At 35.9% G+C, this 22,801-nt stretch overlaps 1 protein-coding gene across 1 annotated transcript in view; it reads left to right on the forward strand.

Moving 5' to 3' along the window:
* Window positions 1-14,914, forward strand: part of cabin1 (calcineurin binding protein 1) — a 116,814-nt gene extending 101,900 nt beyond the window's left edge. The window contains exons 36-39 of the mRNA XM_016528961.1: window positions 8,247-8,532; window positions 10,859-10,996; window positions 12,933-13,117; window positions 13,317-14,914. Coding sequence (XP_016384447.1) covers window positions 8,247-8,532; window positions 10,859-10,996; window positions 12,933-13,117; window positions 13,317-13,460 — 753 coding nt within the window. The 3' untranslated portion in view covers window positions 13,461-14,914. The remainder of the gene's footprint in view (window positions 1-8,246; window positions 8,533-10,858; window positions 10,997-12,932; window positions 13,118-13,316) is intronic.
* Window positions 14,915-22,801: the final 7,887 nt, after the last annotated feature.

Below are 22,801 nucleotides of genomic sequence, written 5' to 3' on the forward strand. Positions count from 1 at the left end.
CCCCACCTCTTCCCCCGATTCAATCGCTTTCATTTCACATCACTGTCACTCATGCTATCTGTTCATCTCCTCTGCTGCGTACTTTGCTCTAATGCGCCATTACTACAATGTTTTCTGTCTGATAACCGACAGGTCGACCATGTTGGTCCACCATTAGTGCGTAAAACACCACTGCAACTAGGGATGCACTGTATAACGCTGCTATTTTTCATCTGCATCAATATGATTAGGCCGGTGTTGTAAGATAATATCAGGACTATTTATCCCAATTTGAATTACAGGTACAAAACAGTTATAGGTCTTTCCTGCAGTGCAGAAAAAAATATTTTGAGATATATACTGTATATTTTGCTGTGTTTTGAGATTAGGAATTGTATATGAAACCGATTAACAAAATTACCCTCATTACATGTATTACTTTTTTAGTTGACAAATGACAGAAAAAAGGGTTATTCAGAAGGGCTTTAGTTCTTTTATTTATTTCTGACTTTTTAAGGATGTTTCACATATTTCACAAAAAGAAAAAAATTATACTTTCTCAATTAAAAAAAAGTTGTATTCAATATTATATCATGCAAATAAATAAATTAATACATTTAAATAAATACAATTTTGAAAATAAAAATATAAAGGACCTTAATCAGCTACACAGTACTTTTCAAACATTTGCGGTCATTTAAATTTTTTATGTTTTTGAAGTCTCTTATGCTCACCAAGTCTGAATTTATTTGATCCAAAATACAGTAAAAGCAGTAATATTGTGAAATATTATTACACTTTCAAAGAACAATTTTCTGTTGTAATATATTTTAAAATGTAATTTATTCCTATGATGCAAAGCTGAATTTTCAGCATCATTACTGCAGTCTTCAGTGTCAGGGTTCTTTGATGAAGAGTAAGTTCAAATGAACAGCATTCATTTGAAATAGAAATATTTTGTAACATTCTAAATTATTTTGCTGAATAATACTGTATAATATGACACCCACCTTTAGTTTTACTCCAAATAAATTTATTAAATATTTTTATTTGAATGAAATATTTTTAATGTTTAAATATTTAATAAAATAGCTATGAATTTTTTTCCCCTGAAATGTTGAATATGTATCATAATTATACCATTGTCAAATGCCAGTCAGCAGATTGATTCAAGTCTTACAAACCTAAGTGTCAGTTTGGCAAATTGACACTGGACAGAACTAAAACTGAATTAAAACGTAAGTGTAACAACTCCTTTTCTCACTGAATCGCCTCAGATTTCTCAGGCACTCACTGCTGCACTGACTCAAAATAAGACGAGGACGGTTACTCTCTGCTGCTCTTTCCATTGTGACCTGCTCACAGCATTAGTAAAGAGTCCCTAAAATTGAACTCAACCTCTTTCCTCAGACTGTTTGAGGTGGTTTGTTTATTCATCAGGTCTCCCTTCTTTGTCGTCTCGCTCTGAAGCAAGCAGTCAAACAGGAAATGCGCCTGTTGGTGGGAAGCGTGGTTTCATGCATTGGTTTGAGAGAGAGTGAGTGGGTGGGGGGTGCTCATCACAATTGCTTCAGTGTATGTGATATACTGCAGAGCGCTAACAAACCTGCTCAAACACCCCAGTCAAATGAAACGTGTTCTGAATTCAGTCACTGTCAGACAAACAGTCATTGCACGATCATATCACGCTTGAGTATTTTCAGAGGTTTGTGGCGGTTTAAGCTCTTTTTCTTTTTTTTTCTTTATTGATTACTCATTAGTCATCTGACTGGCAATTTTATCCTAAGTGAGTTGCAGTACATTTATTACAGGCATATTCCCCTGGAGCGCAAGATTCTGTCATCATTTACTCAGCCTTGTGTCATTCTAAACACATGTATCTTTTTTCTGGAAAACAAAACACAATGATCTATACAATTAAAGCGAATTGAGCTCCAGAAATTACAAAAATAATTGTCATCTGTGCAATTTATGCACTATATTGAAAGTGTTCTAAAAGTCATTAAAAAATAAATTAAATCATTATTTGCTGAAAATCTCATTACCATTCAATTCCATTCAATTCCATTTGGGGTTGGTAAGATTTTTAAATGTTTTTGAAAGAAGTCTCTTATGCTTCCCAAGGCTGCATTTATATACTTAATACAGCCTTGATGAATAAAAGTATTTATTTCTTTAAAAAAAAAAAAAATTGTACTTTAGCCCAAAGTATACTTCGGCCATCCACGTTTCGCGACGGTTCGAAGTTCACATCTAGCCAAGTACAGTTCAAATCCCTGAATGTGTTCTTGCTCCGCCCCTTTTGCATCAAGAGGTGACTTGTGCGAACTTGAGGCAGCCAGGTATCCCACAATGCATTTATCACCAACCAGCGAGCGTTAAAGAGTTAGTTCACCCAAAAATGAAAATTAGCCTGTGTCTTACCCTCAAAGCATCCTAGGTGTATGTGACTTTCTTCTTTCAGACGAATCCAATTGGAGTTATATTAAAAATTGTCCTGGCTCCTCCAAGCCTTTCAATGGGGGTAAGCGGGTGTTGGTTGTCAACAGTTCAGAAGACGTGAAATAAAGTGCGCACATCCATGATAAAACGTCCCTCACATGGCTTCGGGGGGTGAATAAAGGCCTCCTGTAGTGAATCCATGTGTTTTTGTAAGATAAATATCCATATTTCAAATGTAATAAACACTTTTTTCTCACTTCCGCTGACTGTGGTACACGGAGGACGTTCAGGCTAATGACGTAGGACGTATGCGCAGCGCGTGCCTCTGAGAAATGCAGCAGCAAAGGAAACAAAGTTTCCTTACTTTAGCAAAGGAAAACCAGTCTCCTCTTGGCTTATATCGAAATTTGGAGGAGAAAACCCGCATAATTTTCAAAATACTACTGTTATTGTGTCATGAAATGTAGTTTTCTCTACACTTGTCTCTGTAGTGGTTAAACATGAGATATAAGTTTTAGGTATATCTACCAGGCAGTCTTTGGTCTCATGAATCTAATCCTTTAATGTTGGAGGAGAAAACCCGCATAATTTTCAAAATACTACTGTGTCATGAAATGTAGTTTTCTCTACACTTGTCTCTGTAGTGGTTAAACATGAGATATAAGTTTTAGGTATATCTACCAGGCAGTCTTTGGTCTCATGAATCTATTATTTGTTCCAGGTCATATCGTTTTGGCTGAGCCCCAAACCTAAGGTTTCAAACCTAACTATGAAAGTTCGGTTAATTGGGTTTGCGAAAAGATCTGAATGTTCACAATTCTGTTCATTTGGACAGTTCACTCATGCTTTGATTCATACGCAGAGTTTTCTCACAGCGTAACGGAATACTTTATAAGTCAGAAAACAAAAAGAGCATTGGATGAGGTGGATATTTATCTGCAATCTATTGTAGGAAACAAAACTTGAAAAAGTCTTCTATTGTATGTCAGCAGTGAAACTGGTCTTTATTGCACATGCTGATTGTGAACGGCTCTCTACTGGAGGGAAAAACCATTTTTGACCATATCTTTCCATAATTGTGTTAAAATATGGAGACACTTTAATGGGAGCTCATACAGGTTTAAAATGACATGAGGGTGAGTAAAAGTCAACGTTTAAACCTGTGGTTAGTTGCCACAGTGTTAACCGCTAGGCTCCACCACCCCCTCATCATAAAGCCCATTGATCCTGAAGCACTTGTGCAGCATCCAGCCGCTTTTAAACCTCTGTAATTCCTCAATTGCTGTAATTGCTGAAGGTCCATTAACATGTTTGGAGTTCATTAACTTGCTGTCTCTTTGTGCTGTCTGTTGCTCACTGACTATAAAGAGTATAGTCTCTCCATCTGCAGGTGCTGTGAAATTAGACTTGTGATTTAAGGCTATAGGAAGAGCTGCTGTTGTTTTGAGAGGTTATGAATTTTTTTGTTTGTTGTTCGGTGTCATTTGAGTCATCGCGTGGCTTTTAGAGTGCAAGAGAAAACGCAAATAGAGAGCAAATATTTCACTGTTGCAAACGGTGCATACTCCTGTGTGGCTTTTCTCATAATGTACAGGTGAATTTGTTTTGTACTGTGCATGGGAAAATGAAAACTCACTGTGAACAACAACATATGAATGTTACAGGGACTTATAAACATCTACCAACCTGAAGCATTACCCGTGTGAACTGCGCAATCGGAGGGAAAAATGCTGCATTTTCAAACACATTTAAAATGTATGTATTTCACACATGGTTATCATAGCTTCCAACAGCACAGCATAAGCAGTGCCATCTAGTGACACCTTTACAATCTCAAGCCAGGGTCCAAAATTAACAATCGCAAAGCAGCAAATGTGAGTAAAAATTGGTGTTGGCAAGTATATGGAACTTAATAACTGGCCTACTAAATTTTGTAATGAGAATTGCTTTTAAATCTGTTGTCAACAAAGGAGAAGCTTTAAGGTCTCACAGCAGTTTTCCACCAAAATTAGTTGTTTAAAAAAAAAAAAGGACAACTATAAATATTAGTTTTGTAATTTTACTGTTGGTCTGTAAAATAAAGATTAATTAAATTATTATTATTATTACTATTATTATTATTATTGCAATAGTATTTTGGCTATAGTAATACATTTATAATTTAAACTTTTCATCTTACTGTGCAATAGTATTATTGCAATAGTAATAATTACTTTTTTTTAAATAATAATAATTTTATTATATTTATGTTATTTAAATTTTATATTATTATTATTATTATTATTATTATTGTATAGTCATTCTTGTCTTTAGTTGACCACATGCCTGCTGTTACCATTGCTCATACTGAAGGTCTGAGTCCTATCTAGAATATCATAGCAACCACATGGAAATGTGCGTATAACATCAAGAATACCTTAGCAATGAAATAGCAATGCTCTGACAACTAGCTGCAACACCCTAGCATTGTGGTGGCGAACAAACACCAGAAAAAATCTAGTCGCTAGTTATTGTTTCTACTGTAAACATCATGATGGTGTGGGATCAAACACTTATTTCTGCTGTTTTTTGAATTGTTACAGTGGTTTTATTATGGGAACATAAAACTACTCTAACTCTGGTTAGGAGGAAACCATGGTTAATAAATAATAAAAATTCCACCTCTTATGCAAATTGCAGGTCACGGTCACATTTCTGTGTACTGAAATCAAAACTGACACAAAGCCTCATTGCCATATCACTTTGTTGTCTAATACACATTTGTGTACAGTATGTTAAGCGGCTAATCCATATTTAAGCACACACACTCATGTGCATAAGTGCACACGGCCGAACGCGTGGTTGTGCTGCTTGTATGTTAAAGCACGCTGTACCTAGCAGGAGCGTTTCCATAGTAACAGGATTGTGCCAGCGCACCTCCTGCGCTCCATACAGCATAACTCTACACATGTGTGACTGAAGCCTACCATTAAATCAAAATTAATTTCTTCATTTCTGCGCCTCTCTCCATTGGCACTGTTTTAAGACTATCCTCTGCTTTAGTGTGACCATTTGGCCCCCTTGTGGTCAAAATGTGCCGTTGAGAACAGATTCTTGTTGCCATGTTGAAAGAGGGTCAGATATTGTTGCTGAGAGATACATTTTTGTTTTTCTACTAAGTAATGTCAGAGTTGTGGGCTAGACCAGACACCTCATTTGGGAAACATTGTGTACCAATTATTTTCCTTCATACAATCTCTATCAAGCCTCAAAAACAAAGTCAGCTTGGGGGGGAAAAAAGATATGGCTGCTTATGTTTGGCATATTACTATGCATTTAGTTAACTAAAGAGTAGTTTATTCCATTATTGAGTGTTGTTATACCTTATGAGTTAATGCTCATTCACACCAAGGACAACTTTAACTGTAAAGTTTTAATTATCGTTCTAATTCATTGAAAGTCCAAACCATGGCTATAACAATAACGACTCAGAGGAACAATATCATTGGAATCACTTACAGAATGTTTTATTCCAGCTGATGAACAATAAAGGCCAATCAGAATCCAGCTGGCTTTCAAGAACTCAGCATTTAAGGCAGTAGAAGATGTAATTACAGCTTAGATGTATAATAAACAGAGCATTATTGTGCATTAGTGTGATGCTAATATAGTTATTATTGAAGTTATTGTTCTTGGTGTGTACGGGATTTGCTTGTGAACTGGTATGGTAAATTGAACTTCAGAATGTAACTTTCACACTGTTTGTATTGCAAACGTTTATGATTCCTCAAATCATGCGACTTGTTCAGGAGAGATACCTAGGCCTTGAGTTTATACAGTGGGGAAAATATTTATTTGATCCCCTGCTGATTTGTAAGTTTGCCCACTTACAAAGAAATGATGGGTCTGTAATTTTTATGGTAGGTTTATTTTAACGGATAGAGACAGAATATCAACCAAAAAATCCAGAAAAAACACATCATATAAAGGTTAGAAATTGACCAGGACACCCTACACTCTTAAAAATAAATAAAGGCTCCAAAACAGTTTTTTTTTTGGGGGGGCAGTGATGCCATAGAAGAACCATAGTTGGTTCCTCAAAGATCCCTTCAGTGAACAGTTCTTAAAAGAACCTTTTATTTTCTTATTGTGAAGAAGAAAAAAATCTTTCTCCACTATAAAGAACCTTTAGTGGAATGGAAAGATTCCATAATTGTTAAAGGTTCTTCATGGACCCATCAATGATAAATAACCTTTATTTTTAAATGTGTAGAAACCTTGTAGCAACCACCTGTATTGCTATAGCTTTCTGGGTTGAAAAACCACACTTATTTTTACGGAATATGTTAAAAAATATCATTGCTATAATATACAAATCATTATTTGACCTGTCGCATGATAAATTGTGCAAAACAAATCTCAGATGCATTAAAGGAGAGACCTTCACAATTTCATTGAAACTTGGGGGTGATGTCTTTTGACTTGGGCTGGTAAGCAGACATCTAACAACCCCCTAGCAACCCCCCAGATCCCCTTAGCAACCTTTTTTTTTTTTTGTTCTAGTTTCACACATACAAACACCACTCATTTTCTTCTGAAGAAAACTTTAGTTCTTTCTTTTATCATATGCTGCAGCTTCATGAAAGTTTCCATCCTTCCTACTGGAAGCTTTTGAACATTAGTGCACAAAACCAAGATGTGGTCCGCACCAGTCCAACACCTCTGAGAGAAAGAGAGATGAAGAGTGCGAAGCTCTGCAGAAAGAGAGAGTGCGTGGTCGTTTGATCAGCTATTGGCTGCGGTTTGGATTTGTTGCTATGGCAACAGCTGGTTCTGTTGTGGTGTAGTTTGTATGTTTCCCTGAGTGCTTCTCTCAAGACACACACACACAGGACCCAGAGCTGTTTAGTTTGTTTGCCTGTTCGCTTGCTTTTTCTGCCGAGCGTCTACTGCATCGTCCATCTTGATAGAGGGCACTTGGCAGGGCAAAAAGAAACACTAGTTCACAGGTAGGCCTCACGGATGCAGCTGATTGGATGTTCAAGTCTGTAGCATGAGCTTTTGATTGGATATTTGCTCAACAAGTGTGTTTCCTGCTTGTTGATTGGTTGTTTTAGTGGCTATATTGCTGTTATACTAGTTCTAAGAGTTAAAATGCTGCTTAATGAATATTGTTTGGTTTATAATGGTTTAGTTTAAAACTGTAGTATGCAACAGCATGACTTCATTACATATATGCTTATAATTTATTGTGTGATATCCATTTATCAGTTTGGTTGCAGTAAAAAGTAAAAAAAAAAAAAAAAAATTGAAAGAAATGTGTTCATTCAACAAGGATGTGACAATAAATGCAATAAAGGTGACAGTTAAAACTTTTATAATATTTTAAAAGATTTTTATTTCAAATAAATGCTGTTTTGTTGAACTTTGAACAAAGAATCTTGAAAAAAATGGTTTCCACAAAAATATTAAGCAGCAAAAAAAAGTTTTCAGCATTGATAATAATAAAAAGTGTTTCTTGAGCAGCAAATCAGCATATTAGAATGATTTCTGGAGGATCATGTGACACCGAAGACTGGAGTAATGATGCAGAAAATTCAGCTTTGATCACAGAAATAAATTACACTTTATTCAAACAGAAAACAGTTATTTTTATTTTATTTATAATGGTTATTTATAATGAGTTGTGTCTAATTGACTGTAAGAATTCAAAGAAGTAAAGAGCAGAAGGTCATCATCAACTTATTTCAATCTTTGTTTCTGTCTATTTTTTTGGCTCCATTGAAGTATTGAAAGAGATGACGTCAACTCTCATGGCACTGTTTTCTGTCCCATCTGTCTCCCAGAGCTCCAGTGATGCACCCAGCACTCCCAAGTTTAGTAAAGACCAGCGAGACATCTTCTTCCCAACATCGTTCTCCACGCCGTGCCTCCACACGCACATGTACCCAGCACCAACGCAGGACGGGGAGGCCAAGCTGAGCAAGACCCCTCGACCGCTTCTCATACAGCCGCAGACACACAGCACTCCAACACAGATCTACTGCCCGCCCTCCAGCCAACCCGACCAATCACAACAGCGGAAAACACCTAGCCAGCCAATAGCAAGCATGGCCTTCTTGCCTCACACAGGTACAGCATCTATAGGCTTTATTTTTGCTTTTAAATTATTGAAATGATTTTTACACATAAAAGAATCTACTGTGCATAACACTTGGCATACTACATAGTGTACTATTCACTGCATACTGTGCAATATATAATGTGTATACTTTCTAGTACAGCATGATTTAGTGAGTGTACAGGTTTAAATTAGTGCACATATCAGCTGTCCAATTATCAGCTTAGAAATACACTACCATTCAAAAGTTTGGACTCCGTAAGATTATTTTAGTGAAAGAAATTATTTTTTTATTTAGCAAGGATGTATTAAATTGATCAACAGTGACATTTACAATGTTACAAGGTTTTTATTTCAAATAAATGCTGTTCTTTTATACTTTGTTCATCAAAGAATACTGAAAAGAATATCACAGTTTCCACAAAAAGAATAAGCAGCACATCTGTTTTCATCAATGATAACAATAAGAAATGTTTCTTGAGCAGCAAATCAGCATATTAGAATGATTTCTGAAGGGTCATGTGACACTGCAGACTGCAGTAATGATGCTGAAAATTCTGTACAGGTTTAAATTAGTGCACATATCAGCTGTCCAATTATCAGCTTAGAAATACACTACCATTCAAAAGTTTGGACTCCGTAAGATTATTTTAGTGAAATAAATTATTTTTTTATTTAGCAAGGATGTATTAAATTGATCAACAGTGACAATAAAAGACATTTACAATGTTACAAGGTTTTTATTTCAAATAAATGCTGTTCTTTTATACTTTGTTCATCAAAGAATACTGAAAACATTAAATAATAATAAATTTATTTCTGATCAAATAAATGCAGCTTTGGTGAGTATAAGAGTCTTGTTTTCTAAAACATTAAAAAAAAAAACTTACCAACCCCAAACTTTTGAATGCTAAATATGGTTGTTTTGCATTTTTATTTCAATTTTGTAAACTTTACATTTGACAGTCCCAACAAATAATGAGAATAATAAAAAGAAAAAAGTCATTAATCACACTTGGAAGGTCAAGTTGAGAGCATTGCATTGTGGGATACATTATTCCATGAAGTTTGCTCCGTTGTATACTACACATTTTGGCAAGGTGGTAGGTCATGTGGGTATTGTACGCATACTAAAAAGTTGCGGACTATGCACAGTACACTGCATACTATATGAAAGTAGTATGGTAGTACCTGTATATTATTTCAAACACACCCTTTTTAGTAGATGCTGCTTTGGTTGACACTCCGCATGTGTCCAGCAGAGGGCGTGTTTGTTCACTTTATGTAACTTTATGTAACCACTGCATGCTGGGCATCAACATGCAGCTTATAACTTCAACAACATTTTCATTACTAATACAGCAAGTTGTGTCTGTCTCACTTTCCTCTAAGATACACACTCAGACGGACTGGTGTTCGCTGTGTCTAGTTTAGGCTGATATGTTCTGTGCTTCATGCTCAGTTGCTAAGGAAACAAGGATGAAGTGCCCAAGTACATGATTGCGTTAAGTGTGCATGTATACGGCTGAAAGGCCCTGTGTGTGTCCTTGAGGCCAAATAAAAATGCATGCACTACTACATAATCACATTTGTGCTGGTCAGCTCAGTCTTTGAAATGCAGTCACAGTTTGTACCATATTAAACCTCGTCAAAAATTAATTTACCTCATGAAATGACGTTAGCTGTAAACATGCATAGTCATCATAAACATACTTAGATGCACACAGACATGCTATATCTGGCACTGTATTATTGATTTAAGCTAATTAAATAATGTTGTCATTCTCACAACCATAGTAACCGAACCTCAATCCTTAACAACACTGTATCTCAGACACATTTTATACTGACACTTTAGTGAAGACTGAAAAATAGATGCAGATATTATAAATGTCCTTCACCAATGTGTATTAGTGGTGATATGCATCAATGTTGGTAACTAAAGCTATCAAAAAAAAAAAAATGAAATAAAATATAAATATTTGAAAAATGTTAACCTTAAATTTAAAAAAAACTTGAAATGAAACTAAGTTTGAAAGTTGAAACCTAAAACCGAAATAAAAATAAAGCTAACTAGAAATGTAAAAAATATAAGCAAACAACAGAATTACTAAAAGTAAACGTCAAATTAAAATGTAATATTTAAAAATAAAAGTAACTTAAAATATGAATACATACTATAATAGTATGTACTGTAAATAATTCTAAAATAACACTGATATGCATAATATAATTGATGCATTAAAACTGGTTTGAATGTGGCCTTCCGTTCAGATTTGACGGCCTAAACCATGTGTTTATTAATGGCACGTGTCTCTGATGTGTCTGTATGTGTAGAGGACAGAGAGGAGCTGGTTACTGAGGGTCTGCTGTACCGCCAGCAGGAGTCCCATCTGTGCCAGCAGATGAAGATGACCACCGTCTCTCAGATTCACAGTCACGAGCCCCCGTCCTGCTCAACACAAACCAGCACAGGTAACATCTGCTCACGTTTTTTGAGATTTAAATTTTTTTTTTTAAAGCAATGAAGACTTTTATTTAGCAAGGATGCATTAACTTGATCAAAAGTGGCAGTAAAGACATTCATAGTGTTACAAAATGCTGCTCTTGTGAACTTTATATTAGGGATGTTCATTTCGGTTATTTTTCCTAACCGACAACCGACGCTCGTTAACCGATTATTAACCGTTAACCGGCAAGCTTAATTTTAAATTCGAATTGAATTAAATTAGAAAGGATAAGTGTCTGTGACCCGTTAAAAATACTAACATTGGTTTCCCGGGGATTAATTTTACATGCACAAAAAGCAGCAAACAAGAACATGAGGATTCACATGATCATCACATCACATCACACACCTGCAGCGCTTCTGCCAGCGGAGAAAAACATAATAAAGCTAGGCTATATATATAAAACGAATAAATAGGCCTATACGAGAAATATATAGTAGTTTGACCAATGACGTGCAGGCATTGTATATAATCGAGCCGTGTCACATGGGAAGGTGGGGTCTACAGAGAACGGTCAAAGCTATGTAAATACGAATACTAGGGATGTTAATTTCGGTTACTTTTCCTAACCGACAACCGACACTCGTTATCCGATTGTTAACCATTAACTGACAAGATTATTTTAAATTAGAATTGAATTAAATTAGAACGGATAAGTGTCTGTGACCCGTAAAAAAAATACTAACATTTGTTTCCCGGGGATTAATTTTACATGCGCAAAAAGCAGCAAACAACAGAACATGAGGATTCACATGATCATCACATCACATCACACACCTGCAGCGCTTCTGCCAGCGGAGAAAAACATAAAAAAGCTAGGCTACATATTTATAACGAATAAATAGGTCTATACGAGAAATATATTTTTACTTAAATAATAAATTAAGAAAACGAAAGAAAAACTGTGCAACAAGTAGCCGAGTATGCAGAGTTCCGGTTCATTTTTGTGCTGCGTGAAAGGAAACCAGAAAGCAGAAAGCGGCATCCTATTTTTCTTTAGGCTTATTTTACAAAAGCACAAAGATTTGTTTTTATTGTGAATGTACACAAATAAAGGCAAACCTTTTACAATTCAGATTATCTTTAGGACTAAAAGGAGTAGTTTCGTTAGGCCTATTTCTGAATGAAATAATAAAATGTGACTCAGACGTGACTTGTTTTTTTTTCCTCTAAAAAAAACACACTTTTTTTTATGCGCGTAGCGTATTTCAACCATGCAGCAAACCTTTTTAAATATTTTGATAAATTACTACAAAAAAAAAAGACTTTATAAACGTTTAACTGATTGTATTAATCGGTCAAAATTCTTCACGGTCGGTTAACGGTTAACCGGTTAAAATGAACATCCCTACTTTATATTCATTGAAGGATCCTGAAAAAAGTTTCACAGTTTCCACAAAAATATGAAGCAGCACAACTGATTCAACACTTAAAATAATAATAAATGTTTCTTGAGCAGCATATTATACTGATTTCTGAAGGATCCTGTGACACTGAAGACTGGAGTAATGATGCTGAAAATTCAGCTTTGATCACAGGAATAAATTACACTTTGAAATACATTCAAATAGAAAAGAGTTATTTGAAATTTTAATAATATTACTGTTTTAACCGTATTTATGATCAAATAAATGCAACTTTGATGAGCCTAAGAGAATTTTCATAAACAAACAAACAAAAAAATCTTACCAACCCCAAACTTTTAAACGTTAGTGTAATGAATAAATAAATATTATTGTAAATATACATATTTGATATTTAAATAGAATTAATGCAATAATTAAAATAATTATATAACACCTACTTATTCTCTACTTGAATTTTCCACATTTTTAGAATAATAATAAAGCCATCTAAACTAAGAAATTACTTTTTGTGTGTGTGTCAATGATTGTTTATAGAAAGTGACCAGTCAAAGCAGGGAGATGCAAATCGCATCCGGTCCAGAATTCCTCCCAACATGCCCAAACTGGTGATCCCCTCCACAGTCACTAAATTCCCCCCAGAGATAACAGTCACGCCCCCCACACCCACCCTGCTCTCCCCGAAGGGTAGCATCTCTGAGGAGACCAAACAGAAACTCAAGGTTGGTATTTTTTCGTCACTGATATTCATTCCTATTTCAAAGTGAAGCGGATAAGCTCTTTGCAATATTGACACATCAACAGATACAATGACTCAAAACATATTTGAACACTTGTGGCATTTTAAATCTTTTTGGGGGCCCCTGTAGATCATCAGATGCTCTTTTAAAATGTTCTCTTTGTCTGGTTTGTTCCCGTCAGAATGTGATCCTGTCCTCTCAGTCGGCAGCTAACGTGAAGAAAGACACTCTTGCTCAGCCCGCTTTAGAGGTGCAAGAGACATCGAGTCAGGAGTCCTCTCTTGAAAGCGAGTCGGATGAGGAAGACGACTACATGGACATTTGAACTGTCAAGCTTTGAGTCGCACTGCTGCAGAACTCTCAAGCTGAGCTCTGAAGCAAAATCTCCTTTATTAATTGTGTAGCTGCAACTAATCGTTGACGGTTTTGTCTTCGTTTGTTTTTCTATAGCGCGATTTCTCCGCTATATGCACGTTTTTCAGCGAAAGGGCTTTTTCCTACCCTGGCACTCGTGTCCTGTTGGTTTTGCTCCTCTGCTGCTAAGCATGGACTGGGTTTTTATGCCGTTCTGCTGTTTTTTGTTTTTTTTGTTGTTGTGTACAATCCTGCAAAGTGCCATTTTTACTCCAGCAGCTACGAAAATTATGGTCACAGCTAAACCACAGTGGAATCATGCAAAGTCAGTACAAAATCATTTCCTAAAGGATGCATTATGTAATATTGACAGTTTGTGTAATGCAATTTACTCACTCAGAGTTTCCTGGGCATTAAATCCATCACGACGTTGTTTACAGATTTAAGAGGAAGTAAATTGCGCTTGACGTTTGGTCAGTTCTGCGGTGTAAAATAAACACGAGTCATATCACTACCAAGTTTCAGTGGCATTGCAACCAAACGTTGAATAGCACCTCGAGACGTCAGCATGCAAACGTGACCGGTTTTTTTTACAGCCGTGTGGACGTGTATCTCTGTTTTCCTGCGTATGTGTTGGTGCGTGTGCTTTGACTTCTTTTTTCAGAGCTCTGCTGCTTACACAAACAGTGGAGCATCATGCTTGATCGGTTGTCCATGCTTTAGCTACTGGCTTTTTAAAAGGGAGTTCTACAAATGTATGATTCTTCACAGCACCACAAGATTTCAATTTAGATATATTTTTTTTATTTCTATACATTACTGTATTGGTAATCTGTTGGTTGTGTAAATATCACATTTTGGAGTATTTAAGCCACCACAAGTTCCATTTCAGTTGTATTACTGTTCGTGTCTCACATTTCTGATCTGATTTCATGTTTTCATTTGTAGTTTTATTACTTTTCCATTTGAGAATGATAAACAACTGCGGCTGAAAGGGTGAAGCATGTCAGCCTCGTCACCAGCACTGAGAAGATGTGACTATTATTCATATCACAATTGAAATGTGAATGTGATCTAACTAGCTACAGAAGAATTGACTTAATGTTGTTTGTTTTGTTTTTTCAAGGATTATGCCAAGATGTCTGAATCACAGATGCTTTTTAAAAAAGAAAATGTGAAAAGGCCTAAAAATGGTGCTGATCCCTTATTTTTGGCTTTTTAAAATAACCTTTAAATGGTTAAATGGAAAGTTCACCCAACATTTGGCAGTTCTTTTATCATTTACTACACTCATATTGTTCCAAACCTGTATTGCTTCCTTTTTATTTATGGAACACAAAAGGAGAAATTTAGCAGAGCTTTCATGCTGCTCTTTTCCATACAGTTAAAGTGGATGGAGACCAGAGGCTGTCAGGCTCCAAAAATTAAAAAAGCACCAAAATAATAGTCTGTATGACATTGTACACTATATTCCAAGTCATTAGATACTTTTGCGAGAGGAACAGACTGAAATGTAAGTACTTCTTTTCTCTCATTGACATTTGTTATAATATGGTACATCAAGACATTTGATTTTCAGTGAAAAATGAGTTACATTTTGGTCTGTTCTTTACTCAAGACTATCAAATGGCTTTGGAAGTCTTGAAAAATAGCGCACAAGCCATATGGACTGCGTTTATATTGCTGGAGCCTTTGGTCACCATTCATGTTCATTGTATGGGAAAGAGAAGCATGAACATCCTGCCAAACATCTCCTTTTGGAATTTATAATGACAAGATGGTAAGAAAATAAAGACAGAAACTTACTTTCTGGGTAAACTGTCCCTTTAACCAAAGTAAAGTGCCCAGACATTCGTTATACTGAGGTTAAGTTCTTGACATGTGGGATTTTGTTTCAGTTTGTAGTATAGCACTGCTTTATCTTGGAGCATTAACAGCATGTCTGCCCGGACATTGGTGATTTTCTTTTCAAGTGAATGACTTTCTCGTGACGTGTCTGTATGTAGACGTCGCTCATGGTGGTGCTGGTCGTGTTTCCCCACCAGATCATTTCCAGTTCTGTTATAAAGAAAAATTTAGACGGAGGAATGTTTTTTTATCGAACATTTTCTATTTGTAGATGGATAAATAGCTACCAGTATTTTTTTGAGTGCAGAATTTTTCAATATAAGAAGAAAAGACTTTGAAGGGATGAAATGTGTCGATGCAATGAGCTTGTGTGACCAAACTACCTGTAAACAGATAAAGAGATGTTTCTATTTTTTCCTCTTTGTAAAATAATATTTTGTTTGTTGTTGTCTTTTGTATGCTGTCTTCTATGCTTGTGTTAAGAATGTAAGACAGCGGCAGAGATGGATATATCCTCTTCTCTAAAGATGAGAGGTGTTCTGTGCTCTTTGGAGATTTATGGGGTATTACTATCCTCAGGCTTTTTTTTCTGAGAAGGTTGATATTTCTGACTTGCTGCATTGATGATATCACAAAACCAAAAATACACTTACATTTTTACCTGATCTTTGTTGTTTGTTTTTTGAGATTACAAAGACCTTATGAAATCAAAATTAGAGTTTTGAGCTATATGCTAGAGTACACATCAACATGAAATGACAGTTCACTCTATTTCGTGAATGCATGTTATTGATATTCTGAACAATTCAAGTATATGTTTATAAAAATATGATGACTTACTGACTTTTCTCTGGTTATGAATGCAGGACTTTTCCAGTCATTTAATCAGTTGGAACTCCATCCTTTATGACTGCAAGCTCATGTCTGCTTCCATCCAATCAACAACCAGTGGATTGAACTAAGTCCTGCACTACGTTTCTTTATTTTTCCATGATCTCTTTTGGAAGTACGTCACAATCTGGAGAAAAAGATCTTTCACTATACTTCTATTACAGTGACTTAAAACATAGCAGATATAAACCTTTAAAATGTACTGTATTTATATATTAAATATTTATCTTCCAAAAAAAAAGCATTGATGACTCATCCTGCACTACACAGATTTTTGTCCAATCAGTGGCCAGTTGCATAAACCACTTAGACTAGACTAGACTTATGGCGCTTTTCCACTGCGTGGTACGACTCGGCTCAGTACGGCATGGCACGGTTCGGCTTGACACGGTTTGCGTTTCCACTGCAGTTCAGTACCGCTTTAGAGAGATATATATATATACAGGTGCATCTCAATAAATTAGAATGTCGTGGAAAAGTTCATTTATTTCAGTAATTCAACTCAAATTGTGAAACTCGTGTATTAAATAAATTCAATGCACACAGACTGAAGTAGTTTAAGTCTTTGGTTCTTTTAATTGTGATGATTTTGGCTCACATTTAACAAAAACCCACCAACTCACTATCTCAACAAATTAGAATACTCCATAAGACCGACATTCTAATTTATTGAGATGCACCTGTATATATATACTTTGCAATACTCATAAATAAAACGAGAACAATCAGCAGCCAATTTTCCACACCACAAACTGACAAACACATCACTACAACAAGTACACACACTCTCTCCTCCTTCTCTCCACTCTTGGAGGCAGACGTTTCCAAACTTATTCTTTCCAATCATCCTTCTACCTGTCAGCTTGATCCTATCCCCACTCACCTCCTTTTAGGCCATTTCTTCTTCAGTTATACATGCGCTCACTCACAATATCAACACCTCTCTTCACACTGGTATATTTCCCACAGCATTTAAGCAGGCTCGGGTAACCCCACTGATTAAGAAACCCTTTCTAAATCCAGCACTTTTAGAAAACTACAGACCAGTATCCCTTCTTCCATTCATTGCAGACACTTGTGCAAGTTGTGTTCAACCAACTCTCTATGTTTCTTGCACAGAACTCTATTGCCTTCTTGAATACTAAAATTATTTCTGCTGTTACTAATATAATACATTCTATACAGCTGGACTATTTGCAGTGCTTTAGTGTTCATGTCCGTGATTACACTTGATCCAGTCCCATTCGGATATCATTATTTTTCAGTGCCTTACTACGAGTTACCCATTCGTCGATGATTTTCTTTATACGCATACATGCTCTTTCTATAAAATCTCTCCACTTTTTGACATTAGCCTCCATGAAGGGAGTTAAGGGAAATGATGACATCATCTCAAAGTCGTCCTGTAATCCTCTTGGGCCGAAGACCACCCCGTCTCTTTTAGCCAGGCCATGTCAAAGGCAGAGTCCAGGCTGGTGTGAAGCCCTCAGACTTGAGGAAGGCCATTAAGACCCATTAGCAGCTCCCAGAGGTTTCTTATGAAGTGCTGCCAATGTGTCATTTAGTCCCTTTGTCAGGCACACTACACTGAGGGTTTGTTTTCTTACATACGGGACCAAATGTGTGTCAGATCTTTTTTTTTTAGGGGATGTGGGGGTAGGTGGTGATTGTTTGCCTCCTGTGCGTCTGCTGGCCTCCATCCGTCTGAATACGTATGAGTCATAATGTATATTTGAACTTTGATCTATATTAAAGCCATTATGTAGTTCTGTAGTTATGTTGGGTCATTGTTTGAGGCAGTTTAGGTGAGCACTGTAAGTGAACTGACCTTTTGTTCAGGTGAATGAACCAATCACAAGCAGCCTCGGGCTATTTCTTGTAGTATATGCTCAAATGTAATCAATGACAACATGTTCTGACCTGTTGATGGCATTTTAATGCTAAATATATTGGAATAAAAACAGCATCTAAATAATACTAAACAATATATATATATACAGTATATATAAAACAAGATTAGAAACTTTAACTTAAAAACTTAAATGAACATTAGAAATTTAGCTTTGGCACCTAATTTAAACGAAATAACTAAGTACTAAAATAATAAAACTGGAATAAAAATAGTAATTAGAATAAACTACTATAAAATACTACTATTTTACTTAACTTAAATTGCTAAAACTGAAAATGTAAAAAAATCAAAATATTACTATACATTCTATAAGAAAGGTACATAAATAATACTAAAATAACACTACAGTATAGGTAATTGAACCTGGTCACACATATAGGCCTTTGAAACTACTAATATTAAAACAATATTCCCCTTTGGAAATGAAAAACCTTAAAAATGTAAAGATTTTTTTAAAAATTATCCAAGAAAAGTCCAGGAAATTTGCATTTACATTACATTGATGCTTTTGGTAGATGCTTTTATTCAAAGCTACTTACATTGCATTTAAGGTGTACATTTTGTCATGAATTTCCCTGGGAATCGAACCTACGGCCTTGGTGTTGCTATAGCGTCATGCTCTACTGTTTTAGCTACAATCAAATTATATGCAAACAAATACAGTTTTTATTTTAAAAATTGTGTTCCCACCATCATGGAAACACCTAGAACTAAGAAGGAATTTTAAAATGGTCATTTAAAAAAAATTACAATAAATTGAATAAAATGAATTAATAAAAATGGGAAGTAGTTAAATCCTTACAAGTTCTGAATATACCTTTTCCTAATTGTTTAATTCTAAAAAAAAAAATTTTTTTAAATGGATTGGCTAGAAATGGTCCTTTATCCAGTGATCATGAACAACTGGATAAAAATCATGGAAATTCATGGAACAAACAGTGGGGGAATCCTGTACAATGCATGCATGGTATCCAGTGCTAGCTTAGTATGATTGTTGCATTCATTTACTCTAGCCTTACTAGCCTTACTGTACAGTTTTTCCCCATTTGAGCATGCATGCAGACACATATCATCCAAAAATCATCCAGTTTAATGTCCTCATCATCCCCCTGACAGCCGTACCTAAGCACTTAAAGTGGCCAGTTAGAGCATCAAAAGGGAAGATTGCATGGCTAATGCAGGGAAAGGTGTGAGATTTCTCGTCGGCCCATAGCGGGGGGGCTCTTTATAGACCCCACAGCCGTCTGATCCCAGCCCAGAGCGCCTGTGTATTGGCAGCTGTTAAGCTATTGAGTGACGATACGTCCACACAAGGCGCAGCAAATGGCAGAGGGGCCTAACACCTCCTGACTTTAGCGTCTGGTGATACGGGATGGATGCAGAGATGAGCTGGAGGAAGACGAGATTTTAAGACATGCTAAATATCTGACCGAGTGACAATGTTTGATTCTTCCCAGCATTTCCTGTATTTTAATGTCCTGCAAATTGAAACACTTTGACTCTCAAATAAAGAAACACCCCTGGTATATTATGCGATTAACTTAGCATAATAAGAAAACACTTTTATGTTTCTCATGAGCCAAAATGCAGCAGAAAGCAAACATGTGAGGTGGTCTTGGCCATGACATTGCCACTTCCTCCAGTTCGTCCTTTCTGACCTTTCCATCCTTTTCTCTCTCTCACCCAAACTGTCACCCTGTCCTAAAAACCAGCAGCCAAGCTGGTTTGAGATCAGCTGCTGGAGTCCCAGAGCAAACACATAAAGGCCAGCGTGAGTGCGGCACATCCCAGCGGGACTCTCTTGATCCCTGTGGGGTCTACAGTAGGAAACCTCCTGTAACGTTTAGATACGACACTTCATGTAACCATACGTTTCCTCTGAAGAGCAGCCTTGTGTTTTCAGTTACACATTAATGATGTTTTAACCTGATCAAAGGGGATATGGATCATTTTATGATGTGCTTCGCAGATTCAGAAGGTTAAGGAAAAGTCAGTGAGGTAAAGTTTGACCTTTTGCAACTCAAGTTTGCCACGTCACTGTACCGTGGCATTGGTTTCTTGAAACTAAAGAAGAATATTTAGTCTCACGGCTGTATTTATTGTCAAAAAAAAGAAAAATGAAACCGATATAACTCCTAGCGTAACCTTTGAGAAATATATTTAGGGAATGATACAAACAGTCAGCAGTTCTTACCATAATTAAACCCATCTAATGTGTCTGATTTCCAAGCGTATAAGCACCTTGCAGGTGTTAATAAGCCAGTGAGTTCATGTCTCACATGCCTGGCTTTAAAATGGATGCTGGTGTCCATTTCAACAACTGACTTGTTTCAAATGACAGCATTTCTTCCAGCATGAGAAAACAGCTATTTTAGGCGTTTTTATTTGTATAATTTGCACAAAAAGCATGAAAGGTCCGACTCTCTACCTAACCATCAGTGGGCCGCAGGCAGATACTATAAAAATGTACAGATGTAATTGTACAAAATTGAAATTAGCATATTTCAACAAAACGTGAAATTGCTGTGGAATTGTGTTGTTTTTTCCTTATATATATATATTTCTGTCATGACAATTTTTTCTCTCTACCACATTTCTGCATTTGGCCGACTCTAATTTTTGGACTTCAGTGGATAGTTTTTTTTTGTTTGTTTGTTTTTTTTTTAACGCATTTTCCCCCCTGATCTTGTATAATGCCTATGACTCTACTGCTGCTGATGTATATGCATTAATTTTCCACATTAAAAATATGTATACACCTTCCTCTTCAGAATGTTGCACTTTGTCAGCGTGAGATATTTTTCCCATATCATCAGAAGTCGTTGATTATTAGACTATGAGGGCAAACAGGCAGAAACAATTGTGCTGAAGTGATTTTATATTTATGCATTTGGCAGACAATTTTATCCAAAGTGACATGTATTCAAACTGTACATTTCATTAATGTGTGTTCTCTGCAAATCAAAATTATGAACTTGGCTTTCCTGAGCTAAACTTTTGCGCCGTTTCAAATAAAACTCAAGCTTCTAGACAAAACATTTAAGTTTATTTCATAGAAATACATTGGGCAATAAAATCAACTCCTTAAACACAATTTTCTGAGTGAAAGTACATGATTCAATTTCAATAGTACTTGAGTAAATCAAATTCACAAAAATAATATGCAATTGAATTTAATTACTGAATACTATAATAAGTATTGAAGTTACTCAAGTAATTTTCTCCAACCACAAACCATCTAATCTAGTGTAAAATGTCTGAATGTTCTGAAAATCGCTCTGTAAATATATGATAGTAATTAGCGCTGGTGCTAATATAAGTGTGCTATTAGGTTTAGGAAAACTATATGCTAGTCCTGCAGCAATGTGTGTGTAATCTCAGAGGAGTGAGGAGAGCCACGCGCCATGTGTGAATCATACTGACCAGTTTCAGGTGAAGGAAATGAAACCTGGCCATCACACCTTCATGATGGAAAGATAGCTAAACGTGTGTTTGGCTAATGTCTTCCGCCATTATTGCCAGGTTTAGGCCTCTCTGTTAATCTCCAGAGTGACTGTGAGGTGTGAGGGATTTTAGATGTTCTTCTTTACTTTGTATAGATGAATTTGAGTATAAGACTAACACCGATCCTCCCAGACTGCTGTATGCTCTCAATCAATACATTCACAGCTTTTGAGAGCTTTTAGCTCGTAAAAAAGGCAACTCTGATTTAACTGCTGCTTCAAGAACTAGTGTTTTAATCTTCTTTATTGCATTCCCTAAAAATAACAGTCAAACAAGTTTTAGGTTCATTTGCCATTGATCAATAGGGAGAAATGCACTCAAGACTGCATTTATGTTAAGAGTGCTGCTAAAATGTGTTATAACATGTTTATTATACATTAATAGATCATTTATAAATGTTTCCATGAACGGGAAGAAATATTATTATCATGTGTCTTGCTTAATTCCATATAATATAGAATAACTTAGCCCTCATAATAAAGTACCGTGGTACCAAATTCACATACCATGAAATTTTCTTGTTACTCCAAGATACTGCAAAGAATATCATGCTATTGCCATGGTATATTGGAAGAATACCATTGCAATTTTTGGATAGGGAGTTCAAACATATTCATCAATTGTAGTTGAACAAAAGAAATATAACTTTTCAATTTTTCAGGTTAATAACTGCAATAAAAACTAGGTATTGTAAGTTATCATTGCTTTTACATATTTTCCATTGACATCTTTCTCTTCCAGTGCCTACATATTCACAGTATGTATCAACAATACAACATTATGTCATCAAGTGAATGGTTTTAGCAATCATTTTTGGGGTCTTTTATGTATGGCAGTATTTGTTCTCAAATGCTTCAGTCCTTTGAGAGTTCTTGCAAATGTAGGAAATGGTGGTGATTAATAGTCTGTTTTGCTGGAGTTGGCGTTTAGCATAAGAAAGAGTTGTGCTAACAGTGCTCTATGCCAGGGTGGAGAAACAGAACAAACTGAGGATTGTGTTTTCTGATGACTAAAACATCAGAACCAGTCAATAGTCTTCAGTTCTGCTTCTGTCTCATTCAATTCCTGTTTTAAAAACACCCTAAAGCAACTGCATATGGAGCTTCTTTTGAATCAATCCTAAAGTATCCCATTTGAGTTCAGTTTGGATTGAAATC

The sequence above is a fragment of the Sinocyclocheilus rhinocerous genome, unplaced genomic scaffold, assembly GCF_001515625.1.
Source record: "Sinocyclocheilus rhinocerous isolate Xijiao unplaced genomic scaffold, SAMN03320098_v1.1 scaffold451, whole genome shotgun sequence".
NCBI classification, from domain to species: domain Eukaryota; kingdom Metazoa; phylum Chordata; class Actinopteri; order Cypriniformes; family Cyprinidae; genus Sinocyclocheilus; species Sinocyclocheilus rhinocerous.